Source organism: Poecile atricapillus, chromosome 9 (genome assembly GCF_030490865.1).
Source record: "Poecile atricapillus isolate bPoeAtr1 chromosome 9, bPoeAtr1.hap1, whole genome shotgun sequence".
Taxonomy (NCBI): Eukaryota; Metazoa; Chordata; class Aves; order Passeriformes; family Paridae; genus Poecile; species Poecile atricapillus.
In genome coordinates this window covers 8,003,529-8,017,205 of record NC_081257.1, presented here as the reverse complement: position 1 = coordinate 8,017,205, position 13,677 = coordinate 8,003,529, and the positions used below count along the sequence as shown (strand labels likewise).

The following is a 13,677-nucleotide window of genomic DNA, read 5'->3' as shown; positions in this document are numbered from 1 at the left end:
TACAAAAGTAAATGACTGCTGAAAACCTTCTTTCAAAATCCAGCTAGTGCTAGTGAATGCTGATATTAAACCCTCTGGAAACAGAAGTCTCTAATCCTGAGAAAGGAGACAGCCAGGACAGCTCCAATGAAAGCTGAGCTGGAAGAAAAGCAAACTGTCTTAAGAACTTATTCAGTCTTTGCCCTCCTTGGTGATCCAGCCAGCAAGGATGGCAAGTTTTCATGCTAGCTTTTTGGGATGTGGGAATTTGCCAGCCACCACTTAAATCAAGGTCAACAATTTATTTTGTATAAGTCATTGATCAAAAGCTGCTGGGCTCAAATCAATGTCCTGAAAGGGGGTATTTTTGATTCCCTCTTATCCTGACAGTCTCATAAGCTGGAACTATCACCTGCCTGTCATATTAAAGAGAAGGGTCGGCAGTGTCTGGGCTTATCTGTTTTTCTTGCAAGCCCTTTATATAGCTGTGATCCTGGTTTTGTCTGCTGTTTAGCAGTAACAAATAACCCTTGGACCCTGCTGTGCTCTGTGGCATCTTCACTCCTCACTGGATCTCGTGGCTGTGTGTGCAGCACAGCCAGCTGAACATTGTTGGGGGAGATGTTTTAGTCATGGGTTTCTAGTTAAATATTTTCTCTGCTTTGGGTCTTGTTCATATTCCAGCAGTTAAAAACAGGCTAGAGATGCTCAGTGAGAGAACATGTGCTTGGACTGTGTGTAGGGTTTCTGTATGTTTGAGTGGATGGAGATAGGGGCCCTCTACCTTCAATCCTATTAAAATTATCTCATCTGTGGGTGTTCTTTAGGCTGATGAGGCACCTTCAGCAAGTTGCTTTTTTCCCTGCTTTGTGCTGTGCTTGTCCTTTGCAGCCTCTCTCAACAAACTAAACATGTACCTTTGGCAACTCATTGCAAGCATTTAGTCATCTTGCATGTGATGTTCCTAAAAGAGACCTCTTATTTAGAAGTTTTTATAGGTTCCCTAAGGAGGTTTTGTGTAAGTCCTTCTAAATAACTTCCTTGGGATGCAATGTTTGCAGTCTGTCCACCCACATTAATGAAACTCTTGTCTAGACTCTCACCATCTCATATCTCGGTTATTAGTGCTCTTGCTTTGGTAGATCCCATGTTCACAGAAAGCTGCTGCAAAGCCTGTTTATGCAATCCATTTATTTGACTTTTTTTATCTTTTTAGTGGCCTCTCAGTTGTCAAAGTTCATTGTCCCTTTTATTCACAGCCTATGGTAGTTGTTGTCTTCCATCATTTCTCAAAACATCAGCTGATGTAGTCATTCAGCCCATAATGCCCAGCTTGTTGCCATCTTTGAGGCAGGCAGCTTAGCAGCTTTCTGTTCCTGTGCCTCTCTTTTCCTCCAGCTGTTGCCCTCAAAGCCATTGTTTTGGTGATGTAGAGATCATAGCTGGAATCCCCAGTCCTTTTCTTTCCTTCTTCCTCTTGTTTTGGATGTTTTCCTGTTTTGCCCCTTTAAACACAGTAACCTGCCCTACTGCATGTGGCTGAACAGAGTCACAGCAATCAGGAGGTGTTTTCAGTTCTGCAAAATTGTGCTTCTTCATTCAGCAAGTTCTTGTGTTCCCAAGATTATTTGGGAATGCAGTCCTAGACTACACCATGCCTGTTGGTTCTGTTTTTCAGCCAAACAGCTCATTCGCCATTTACTGAAGACTGACCCAACAGAGAGGATGACAGTCTCTCAGTTTATGAATCACCCATGGATTAATGTGAGTCTTGTATCTCTTTTTACACCATGAATTGATTCTTACATGCAAAACTTAGGTGTAGCTCCACACAGCACAGCAAAAGAAGGGCTGTTATTACTGTTGATCCCTTAATTAACCTCCTGTGCCCTCCACAGAGGGTCACCTGCCCATAAAACCACAATTCTTCTTGGTGTTAGCAGAGGACAGACAAGAGGAGACACCCACAGTCGTGTCCTTGGAAGCAACAGCCGAAGATGTCTTTCTGTTCTGTGAGCAGGCAGTCTCTGTTGACGCTGCAGCATATGCATGTGTTACTCTCTTTAAAAATATAAAAATAAACTATGTGCTTACTTCATCGGTGCAGGATTTAAAGAGCTATTATTAGTGGTCTCAGGCACCATTGTACATAGCTGTGTTAGGGTGAACATGTTCCTGTGCTCAGTGGGAATTCTCATCCTTGGCAGAGTTTGGAAATGCATGGGGGAGGAGCAAGGGTCTCTTGTTGCCCTGTGAGAGATTGCCACGTAGGGTGGCACACAGAGCTATTAATGGTCCCAGTTCAGGTTTCTTTCTATGATTTGATCGAATTTACATCTCCTTAAAAGAATTTTTTTGGGAAAAAGGGAAAAAAATCTTTATTAATACAAGATGGACTATTTCAAATAAGAGACACAAATCCCAGAAGTTACAAGACTGAGTTTGATGATACCATCTCTGCTCTGTAGGTGTCACCTGAAAATAGTAGGTTATACTTCTCACATTTGTGTCTAAAAAAATACCAGTCTTGTTCTCAAGGCCCAAAAAATCATCAGCCAGGAGCAGAATCACTTGTGCTATAGAATGCCCTTTGTTCCCATAGTGCTGGTGTGTCTGTGCTGATTCTCAAAGGATGGGGCAGAAGCAGAGGTGTGGCTGATAGTCCCCATTCCTACAGTGCCTGCTGCAGGATCTGAAAGCCCTTGGAATCAGATGAAATGCAGCTGTAAGACATCCTGACGAAGTAGAAAGGTGTTGTCATTCAGAGTTGAGAAAGCTGAGAAACTGAGGTTGTAAAGACTCTGTAGAACAGACCCCAGACAATGTTTGAGTCTTTTTATAACCAAATGAAAATGTAATCACTGCTTAGAATAAATACCTCCAGCTTTGAGTGTCTGAAGCCCCAATAAAGTGTTTCAGAAGTCAGCAGGTGAGGAATTTCATGGAGTGAGTGCCTAATAGCTAAGGAAGCTGCCACCCACGGCGACACTTGTTACTTGGAATATGCACAGAGCCAATTAAGGAGGAGGAGATTAGAGACAAGGTCTGCAGACTCTGCTGCACCTGCTCCAATTGGAGCCCTGCTCCAATACCCTTCCTGGAAGAAAGCTGCAGGTTGCCTTTTTTTTCTGCTGAACCTTTTGCACAGGGGGCAGAGGGAGGGAGAGGGAAAGACCGATACAGTGAATGTCTGTTCTCCCTTTTCCTAAATCCCAAAGTGGAAACACGTCTGGGGAGTTGCACAAGCAGCGGAGGAGGGTGCTTGTGTGTCGTTTCTTTTTATTTCCCCTCATTTTTTTTAATGAGATGGATGGCAGAAGTATTTTTCTGTGAACTAGGCAAAAATTGTCAGTTTAGGTGGAGCACAGACTCATTTAGCTCCTCGTGTATAAGGTTTCTTTTTAACAAGTAGCAGCAGAAAGGTGCTCTCCTTTCCTTTTCTCCCCAGGGACAGGGACACCACTGAAACCAGTCTGCTTGTTTTCTATTTCTCTTGTCCCAGCTGTGTTTGATAAAACTATGCTCTGGCCAGCTGTGTTCCTTGTCTAGAGGATGGAGGGGTCAGGATCTGTGACTGCTGCACTGCTGCTCTGAGCTCAGGGGATCATAAGCACAGGCTCCAGCGTAGGGTTTGTTTTACAGGGATGTACAGGGATCTCCTTAGACTTTGTTGACATGCAGCTGTAGGATGGCACAGCAACAAAGAGCAGATTTGGGTAGAAAGCGTAAGGAAAATATAGTATCCAAATGAAATTATAGTTTGGTTATGGCCTGGCAAGAATTGCCATGATTCTTGCTGAGTTTAGTCAGGGAACTGTGCTTCATGCTTTAGAAATTGTCCCTTATTCTAGTGTAAAGGATCTCCTGATCTTTCATGGCAGGTGAGCAGAGATCTGAGTTTCATGTAGATGCACTGTCTCCTGAGCTGTGCCTTGCTCAGAAGAACTGTGTCATTTCCTCTTTGGGGCTCACTTAGTCTGATGCAGAGGTAATCTCAGTTAATGCATACATGCAAGAAAATGTCTCCTACAGCAATTCCTAGGAGATAAAGGTCAAATTAACCACTTTGAGACATTGACTAATAAACAGTGAAATGAAGAGTTAAAATTTAAAACCATACATAAAAATTTATCCAACACTGGCTGGATAAATTGTTTGGACTGGAAGAGAGTAGAATGAAAGAAGCTCAGCACTAATTTCTCTCTCTTTTTGTGAGGGGGATTTAATCCTTTTCTCCTACACATATGAATTCATTTGTGGAGTGACTGGAAGCAGGAATAATGAGGGCTGTTGGAGGACGTTAGATCAAGTTTTATGCCCTTCATACACCGAGAGGAGCAAGAAATCACTTCCCAAATGTTGTTTTTCAGAACTTCTGGTATTTTTCTTTGTTCTCAGAGATCAATGTCGGTGCCACCAACTCCTCTTCACACTGCACGTGTCCTGCAAGAGGATAAAGACCACTGGGATGAAGTTAAAGTGAGTCAATCCAAATTCAGATTTAAGTCAAGTGTGATAGGAGATGAAATGTGCTGCTTTCTCTGGGGCTGTGCATTTCCTTGGATACTGTGGCTATTTTAAATACAATCATGTCAAACAAGGGAGACATAAACAGTCTTGGTTAGAACAGTAGTGTATATGATAACTGTTTAACAAAAACAAAGGAATGCTGTTTGAGTTTCATCTGGCAGCCTTACAGAGCAGATATCAACAAATATGGTCTTTATGATCAAAGGCATTAATGATGCTCCTACTGAGCCATAGCATGTACCCAGGGAGGAGAAGGACAGTGCTGGGGCTGTTTGAACTTTATTACAGTGAAGAATGTGCTGAAAATGTAGGGGGACAGGTGGGAGGGCTGAGCTGTATTCTGGTTTTCTGCAGTGCTTTTGAATTGTGGAACAACACTGAATAACCTTAGTTTTGTCTTATTGTAACATTTGGTGGGGGAAGAGGAGAGAAAAAAAAGATTGCCTTTTCTTAATCTAAGCAGGTGCCTCACTTACTGTGTGCACCAATGGCTGCTGAATGCTTCCTGCAAAGTGACTGTAGGGCATACTGAAAGTCTTAACTCTTTCCTGCTGGCCTTTAACAGGTTGGCATACTTTTACAATTAATTCTGAATTTTCTTCACTTCAGATTCCTAGAATTTTGACATTTGCAACATTCCTGTAGTGTATTTTATTCATTACTGATATTATTTAAATCACTGATGTGTAGTCTCAGCTGTTGAGCTATGTAATTGTACAATTTTCTAGGACCTAGGCAACATTTACCTTCTGAGTCAGAGATCAAGCAGATATTTTCACTTAGCTGCCTTATTTGCCATGTTTCTGAGAATTTCTTATGCTTGTGCTTTTGTATAGGTCCCAGAGGTATTCCCTCGAGCTACCAACGTACCCATGATATTGTATTTTTTTTTTCCTGAACCAAATGCTCAGGCATTTGTTCACCTAAACAAATTTTTCTTTATAACCTTATTAAAAAGTTAAAAATGTTCCTGTATTTAAGCATTAATTCAAACTAAGGAGATGTGTGAATTTGAAGCACATACTTTTAAAGATGTTCGTGTAGGGGCGCAGAGCCAGCCAGGGGGAAGCGCTGGGCATAGGGACACGGTGGAATTGAGGCCAGCAGAGCGTGGTCCTGTGTGAAATGCTGTGTGAACAGTTCCTGGTGCCCTGGTGGAAGGAATCTCTGCTCCTGGTGCAGTGCACAGAGCGGGCTCAGCTCTCCCTGCCTGGGGTGACAGAGGGCTCCCTGTGTCCGGGCTGTAGGGTGGGGTGGCCGTGTGCTGGCTGCCTCAGCGCCTTCACTGCACTGTTTGCTTGTTTGCAGGAGGAGATGACCAGTGCTCTGGCTACCATGAGGGTGGACTACGATCAGGTGAAAATCAAAGACTTGAAAACATCCAACAACCGCCTCCTGAACAAGCGCCGCAAGAAACAGAAGCAGGCGGGCGCCTCCTCTGCGGCCCCGGGCTGCAACAACCAGTGAGGGCAGCAGCCAAGGACCTGTGGGTAGAGGCTAAAAGTGAAACAGAGCAATTTAAATCATATGATCGCCTCAGTCCACACCACAAAGGCAATGAGACTGTGAAGATGCTCTCCTGCAAAGAGGGAACAGTGTGATAACGTTTTGATAACTTGAATCAGGGCTTTGCTTTTGAAGACTAATGGATCTGACATGATTCTGTTGCGTATTGCAAGGGAAGGTACAGTAATGCCAGAAATGTTACAGGTTTTTGGTTTGGCTTTAACTCTGTAGGACAAAAGGGGAGAACAGGAGGCAGTCTCAGCATCCTAATGCACTGAGGCTTTAACAGCCATCTACAATAGTAACTTCTGCTGCTGTTTTAAACTGGGGAATAGAAAAGTGCCAAGTGTTCTGCTAAGAGTGTTTTAGTAGTTTAGTAGAATTGGTAATAGTCTATATTTCCAAACTTACCTCCTGTAGTTACTGAATATCACCTAAACTGTAAACAGTTCTTCTTGTTACAGGAAAAAGCATCCATACATTTCCATTTCCATAAAGTCTTCATGTAATCTTATGTGAAGATTTGAGTTTGTTATGGATTCCCATTTGATAACATGTAAATTTTTCTGAGCTGTAGCCACTATGTTGTATCTTTGCCACTGTCAGACCCCTCTCTTGTAATGTTTTCAATTTAACTGGTACTTTATGTGAAGAGTTTCAGTAAGGATTTAAGTAGCTGAAAGTATCCTGCAGAGAATATTGCTGTTCCCCTTGGATCCACAACCTCCAGGACGTGCAGCTGGACATGCAAGGGATTGCTTTAGAAGAGAGACTTCTGAAATTTGGGAAGAAGTAGCAAGTGCATGTACTCTGAATGGACCCTGGTGTCTGCCAGCATCCCTTCTGGTAATTATCTCCAGATCCTGTGCCTAAGATGTGACAATCACAGCAAACTGTGGGGTGCTGGGGTTGGTTTGTTTCCCGGGGACAGGAGGGGGGAGGGTGCTACTTTATTTATGGTGATTTGGTGGTGTTTCAGGATCCAAAGATTATCACCACTTAAGGAAGATTACTTTTAAATACATCCACCCATTGCCTTTTTTTTCCTATTTTAATACCTTTTTCATAGGAACCTGGCCTTGGTTTGCTGGTATGTTTTATTTTGTGATCAAAATATTTTCTCACTGTATTTTGGGGTTTGGCTTTATTTTCAGTTTAGTTGAAGCAAATATTTGTGAAAGTGCTGTCAGAGTCTGGGATGAAAATGATGTGATTCCAGTGATTCAGGCACATACACCTTTGAGGTAGGCACACAGAGTTCTGGTGTGTTAATAGGCTTGGAAGAATGTAAAAAGATGAAAAGGAAAACAGGGCTCCAGAGTGGATCTGAATTGTCAGATCAGAGTGACACACAGCAAAGCTCAGCTCGAGGCTTTGGACCTCATCAGGGGAGCCCAGTTCCCATCTTCAGAGTGGTGAATGAGACCTCAGTTCTCCTTTGTGAACTGGTCCTAGGGTTTTGTAACATGATTTATTAAAATCAGTTTTTAACATTCCTTCCTCCTGTCATCCCCGTTTTTGTTGAATTGTTGCAGAGTTTGTATTGCTTTGCAAGATACATCAGTGTTGAAGGTGACAGGGAAGAGGAGAAGGAAAGTGTTCCATGATGTCCACATTCAAAAGCTGCCCAACTTTGAACATTTTTTAAGATCACAAGGATTTGGTTTTAAGTATCAATCTCTTGAAAATTATTTCATGTTTCTGGTATCTGTGATTATAGCATGTCTTGTATGTTTTTGTTTTGCCATATCACTCCAGTGAATTATGCAAATATTATTCACTACCTGTAAATGAAGACTTGTGATGTGTTCAGGGTGCAACAGTTGGAGTTAGAGCCAGGTCCACGTTTCTGTCCCTTTATCTAATTTTTTTGAGGGAGGAATGTACATTATTGCTGCTATTCCATCTCTGTGCCCCATCAGGGTGATGGGTGTTCCCAGGGCAAGTGTACAGTGTGCTGTCCTGTCTGCCTCAGGGACAGTGCCATTGAAAGTCTTGCAAACCAGCTTTTTTCCTCTGCCTTGGCCAAGGTTTGAGCAGGAGCTCTCAGTTCCCACCTGGTGCCTGCTGGCTTGTCAGTTCAGTCTGGAGCTCAAAGATATATGTCTGTTCCTGGGCATTTTTCTGTAAAAAACCTGTAAAACACGCCTGGGTTTGATTCCTTCCTGTGGGTTCCAGTATTCACTGCAGATCAGAACCTGGAACTGAGGCACCTGGCACAGCACCTTTAGCTTTCTGTCCCTATGTGGCAGGACAACCCCATCTCATTAAACTCAGACTAAGAGTTCTTGTTTTCTATGCTGCAGCAACAGCACCCAGGAATGCTGTAAAGCCCCACAGGAAGCAGAGGAGGGCCTCAAAATGGCAGACATGGAAGTGTATGCAAATATTGGACAGAAGGGTTTGTGTTTATTGCATAGAGAGAAGGAGGAGACTCCTTGGGAGCTGGGAAACAGCTGCCCTGTGATGTTTGGAGCCTCAAACTGCTGCTCTGCTCCAGGTACTGCTGCCTTCTGCAGCCCAGTGCAGCAGGACAGCTCGTGTTTTATCTGGCTCTGTGTTACCTGGAGCTGGGAGGAGCTGCCAGAGAGCAGGTTTGGGGTGCAGACATTCCCCCAGCAAGGCCTGTGTGCTCCATGGAGATGTAGGGATGCACAGAGCATCCAATGGACTCAGCTCTGCCTGGCCCCACTGCACCACCTGGCCTCTGCCCTGCCAGCTCCGAGAGTTCCCCAGATCCGAACCTGCCATCAGCTCCCCAAATCTGAACCTGCCATCAGCTCCCCAAAACCCAGCCTGCCATCAGCTCCCCAAATCTGAACCTGCCACCAGCTCCCCAGATCTGAACCTGCCATCAGCTCCCCAAATCTGAACCTGCCATCAGCTCCCCAAATCTGAACCTGCCATCAGCTCCCCAAATCTGAACCTGCCATCAGCTCCCCAAACCCTGCAGCATCACAGGCCCTTCTCTGGGTCTGTGACTCTTCAAAAGGTGTAGCATCTCTGGCTGCCAGCAAGGCTCTGGGGAGGACCCTCCTCCTCCCTGCATTCACATGTTATAAAGAGCTCTGGTGAGCTGGTGGTGGTGTTTGGGTCTTGCCTCTTCCCCCAGCCATGTCATATAATAGGCTTTTTAGAACCTGCTGCTCAGGATCCAAATTTATAGCCTGTTTTTAGAAAGGGTAGGCTATTACAGAACTGATTATGCATTTGCATATTCATCAGCCATATAGAGGAGGTAAAGAACTGGGAAGGGACAGAAGAAATGAATGGTCAATAGAGAAGGCTTCAAAGAGAACACAGATTAAAAGGTCTATTTATTTTTTACAGAAGAAGCTAAAAAAAGGACTGTGCACAATTCCCCACCCCCATCCCTTTTCACAGTGATTGCTCATGGGCCGCTGCCTCCCCTTGTGTTTCTCTGCACTGTGCTCTTCACACACGTGGTTCATGTGCTCTCACCAGTGCTCTTGCTCTGATCCACACACAAATTTGTGCCCAGGCATGCAGGAAATTTCCTCCCTGTCTTTCCCAGCTTTTGCACCATACCTGTGCAATGTGCCTGGGTTTGACATGGTACAATTAAAAACTCACATTAATGATAAGCTCTTGGCCTAAGTCTGTGTTTTTCTATTTGTCAAAACCCAGCATGCAGTCCTGGGATTGCTTTTCTGTCTTAACACTTCACTGCCTTGAATCTGGAGGCCCAATTACGTAAGTGCTTCTGACTTGTCTGACATGAGGGATAATGAGAATGCTACATACTCAGTTTGATCTAATTTCCCTGTCCTCTTTTCAATTCACACTTTATTTGGCCCATGTTTAGACAAAGGAGCTTTTGGGAAGAGGAAGGAGAGAGCCAATGGTTTTAATTACTTGCAGGGAATCATGAACACTTGTACTGTTTTAGACCTGTGGTCCAGGTGGGGAGGAGGTGTTAACGTAGGTTCAGCTGCTCTGATGTGTTCTCCTGCTTAGCCCAAGGATGGAGCCAGCTCAGCTAACTAACCTCAGGGACAAGGAGAAGGAAGCAAGCAGGGAATGCTTTCACATGCAGGAGAACTCCTTTTTTTCCAAGAGTAAATGTTTTGGGGAGTTTTATTGTGGAAATATCAGAATTTTCTTTTTTTTAGGTTCCAATATCCCCCCTTTTCACCCAGCTGTTCTCAGTAGTGGAGCTGGTGTAGCTGGGAATGGACATGGTTAATTCTCTTTTAGAGAGCCTAAAAGGGATGAAAGCAATGAAACAAACCTAAGAGACAAAACACACACTCAAAACCTCAAAATCTTGTTAAAAATTCTTGCAAGCTAACAGGCAAGCCTTCAGCTCCATCCTGAAATGTATCTCACCTGTGGAAAATTGAGGTTAGAGCAAACCTAGGTAATAACATTTGCTGAAGAAATGTTTCCCTGAAATCTTTGCACCAGGTAAGAAAATTCTTTTTGAGAATTAAGTTCAGCTTTAAAATAGGATTATTTCTTTTTGGTTTGTGTTGTAGAGGAATTTAATGGAGAAAGGGAGCAGAAATGGGGCATGATACGTCATGTTGAAGAATAAGATAAGAAATGTCTGCCGTTGTGTTCAACTTACTTTTTTACTGCAAGTGCTACCTCTGTACAGACATAGCAAGATAGATTCAACTCTTTATTAGACTTTTTTAGCACTGGAGGAGGATGTTGCTGCACTCTAGGGAAATGTGGAAGATAACCCTGTGACTGTAGATGAACATCTATTCTGGTAAATCTGTAAATGATGCCTAGCATTAGATTTATTTTAAAATTTCCTGCCTCATGAATCTGCCAGATGTCTCACAGGTCTGCTCTAACTGCATCAATGCACAGAGACATCACTGTCAGTGGGTTTCCTCCTGCTATTTGGGACCACAAAAAGAAGTTGCTGAAATCTACTGCACTGGTTTTAGTTTCCAGGAGCCAAAAGAGGAAAAAGGTGGCTTTCAAATAGCCAGAGATGGCAGAAAGGGCCAGGCTCTCTTTTATCTGGAAAGAAAAATCTTGACCTTCAGTTCCAGCTCCAGCGCTGCTGGTAGCAAACCAGTTTGAGTTGTGTGGGGCTGCAGGCCCTGCTGAAATCTCTGCTGCTTTGACACTGTGCAGGGGCCCTTCCCACTGTGAGCCAGGGAAATGCACTTACTGGGGCCATGGTTGCAAACCATTGAGTATTCTTGGTCCTGGGGCTGCAGTGAAGCTGAATAATGCCAGAGAGGAGGAGCTGCATTGTTTGCTTCCATGTTAGGCTTCTGAGTGTATCTGTTGAATTTTCCTGCCTCCAAGGACCATCCCAGTACTGCCAGTGTAGCAGCTGTTTCTTCATTTGTTAACAGGGAGCACAAATTCTTCTTTTGGGCACTGCATTTCTTTCTCTGAATCTCAAAGCTGGAATGAAACTCTTAAACAGCATGGTTATTTTGCCTAATGTCTTCTCCCCAAACTTCCAGGCTAATCCATTTGGGAAACATGGAAGATGTTCTCAAGAGACTTCTTATTGCCTAGCTACTGAAGCACCTGCTAAAACTGAGCTCTTTTAAAAACTGAAAATTATTTAAATGTGAAAAAGAGTGGGTTGATCTGCAAAAAAAACTTCTCAAAAGACTAAAATTAGAATGGAATGTGTTAGAGGAGAAATACTGGTGGGGGAGAAGGACTAAGGTTTTTTTTAAAATAAAAATGCTACTGCTTGAGTAATGATCAAGGAAATTCTGGTTAGGATATTAGCTGCTGCTCCAACCCAGAGCAGTTCTTGGATTCAGAAATAATTATGTTTTCCTAAAGATAGATCTACAGTTCAGACTCCAGGGTTTTTACTGAGTTAGTCTAAAGCAAGGATCAGCTTGATGTTTATAAATGAAATTTTTTGAGTAAATGCTGGTAGTAAACCAAATAAATAGGGCTTTTTTTTTTGTTTTTTTTTTAAGTGCAACTAATAACTGAATAAATAAGCTTTGCAGATTAACTTCTGCTCTCCTAAAGTTGCCTGAGTGAGCTGCTTGCAGAAACCTTGTAAGGTGAAGTTACCTTTCATTTTTGCTTTTGGAATTTTGCATTTCTATCTTGCACTTTGCTGCATGTTTGACTTTTGTCTTGAATAAAATTCTAATTAGTTGTCCCAAGGCTACCATTCCATGATGCGAGGTTTTTTCTCTGTTCTTGGCTCAATAGCAGTTGTGCCACTTCTTCTTTTATTTCTGAACTCCTTGTGGTGTGAGGGATTGGAAGAGTTTCAAGGAATCCCATTACCTGGCAGGAAGCAAAAAACTTCATTGTCTGTAAAATGATAAGGAGGAACGTTCCAAGCAATGGCTAGTAGTAGGAAAAATTACCCTCTGAGGAAAAGAGAAGGTCTCTACAAAGAAATGCACCCAACTAAAAAGAGTAAAATGATGTGGTCTGGATATTTTCCTTTGAAATCCTCTGATTTTCTTCTCCTTCTTGATTTCAACAGTTTGATGTGTTTTATACTGCTTGGAAGTCATGAGTGCTTCCTTTAGAGAGACCTGACTGCAGTATTTCAGTTTCTTCCCTAAACATAAAAAAAAAAAATAAAATCCTATAGAAGTTTTATGCTGTAGGATGTTTTAAATCTGAGGAGTAGGAAGGAATTGCATTTCCTGATTTAAAGTGACTCAGCTCGGTCTGCCTCCTTGTTTCGTAATAGATTCTCTGCATCCAGCTCAAACCTTGGCTGGCACTCGGGAGAGCTATCAGATGTTTTCTCCAATGATTTGTCATTCCTGCACAAAGTCAGTATTTAAGCTGTTCCTTGAGGATGCTGGAACAGCCATCTAGTAAGCAGTGATTAGCTCAGAAGGTGCGTGTCTGTGTCACAAGGCATCTGCTGCTGTTCCTTGGAGCCTGGTCAGCTCCTGTTGGACAGTGCCGTGCCTGGCCAACAGGAACTCAGCAATCATCAGTCATTACTGTGTTCATATTCTTTGCTTTATAGTATCTGCAGCCACTCACACACATCAAACCTTATTCCCATAACCACAGTCCCAGATGAAGTGTTACTTTTATTTCTGTGCAAAACCTTCATGGTGATCATGTTTTGTACTAAGTAAATTAATTTCAAAGTATTTTCTTTTAAGCCTGATACCTTTTTTTTTTGTAGAATTCCTGAGATTTTGTGTTTTCCTTTGGAACAGATATTGTTCCCACAACCAGAAAATTATTTCCAGTGAGAATTTGAAAGGAAAGTTCATATTTGTTAAAAAGAAAGTTGATATTTGTATGCCATGTATGGATGCATATGACGAAGTCATAATGTGGAAGAATCTAATTAGTACTATCCAGGCAACGGAAGACCTTGAGCTTGCTTGATTAGAATTAACTGCTGCATACATGAAAGGAGAAAATTTAATTCAAATTTCTATTAATCAGAAATACCATCCTGCCTGAATGATTAAAATAAAATAAAAAAAAGCCATACTAATTTCTGTTTGGATGATGATGATGTCCATGTCAAGAGCGATTTTTGTGTTGCTTTGATCTTTGAAGTTACAGATCCTAAAGTAATGTACAAGCAGAAATATTTCAAGTTTTGCAATCTGAATGCTTTCAATTCAGAATCACAAATATATATATATTTATGTACATAAAAGTAGGTGGTCTGGCACAAAGCCTCCAAAAATGTTGTTGTCAAGTTGC

At 42.5% G+C, this 13,677-nt stretch overlaps 1 protein-coding gene across 2 annotated transcripts in view; it reads left to right on the top strand.

The window, feature by feature from the left end:
• Positions 1–13,451, top strand: part of MAPKAPK3 (MAPK activated protein kinase 3) — a 53,166-nt gene extending 39,715 nt beyond the window's left edge. For both annotated transcript variants that reach the window (XM_058845208.1, XM_058845209.1), the window contains exons 9-11: positions 1,658–1,743; positions 4,378–4,458; positions 5,818–13,451. In XM_058845208.1, coding sequence (XP_058701191.1) covers positions 1,658–1,743; positions 4,378–4,458; positions 5,818–5,976 — 326 coding nt within the window. In that variant the 3' untranslated portion in view covers positions 5,977–13,451. The remainder of the gene's footprint in view (positions 1–1,657; positions 1,744–4,377; positions 4,459–5,817) is intronic.
• Positions 13,452–13,677: the final 226 nt, after the last annotated feature.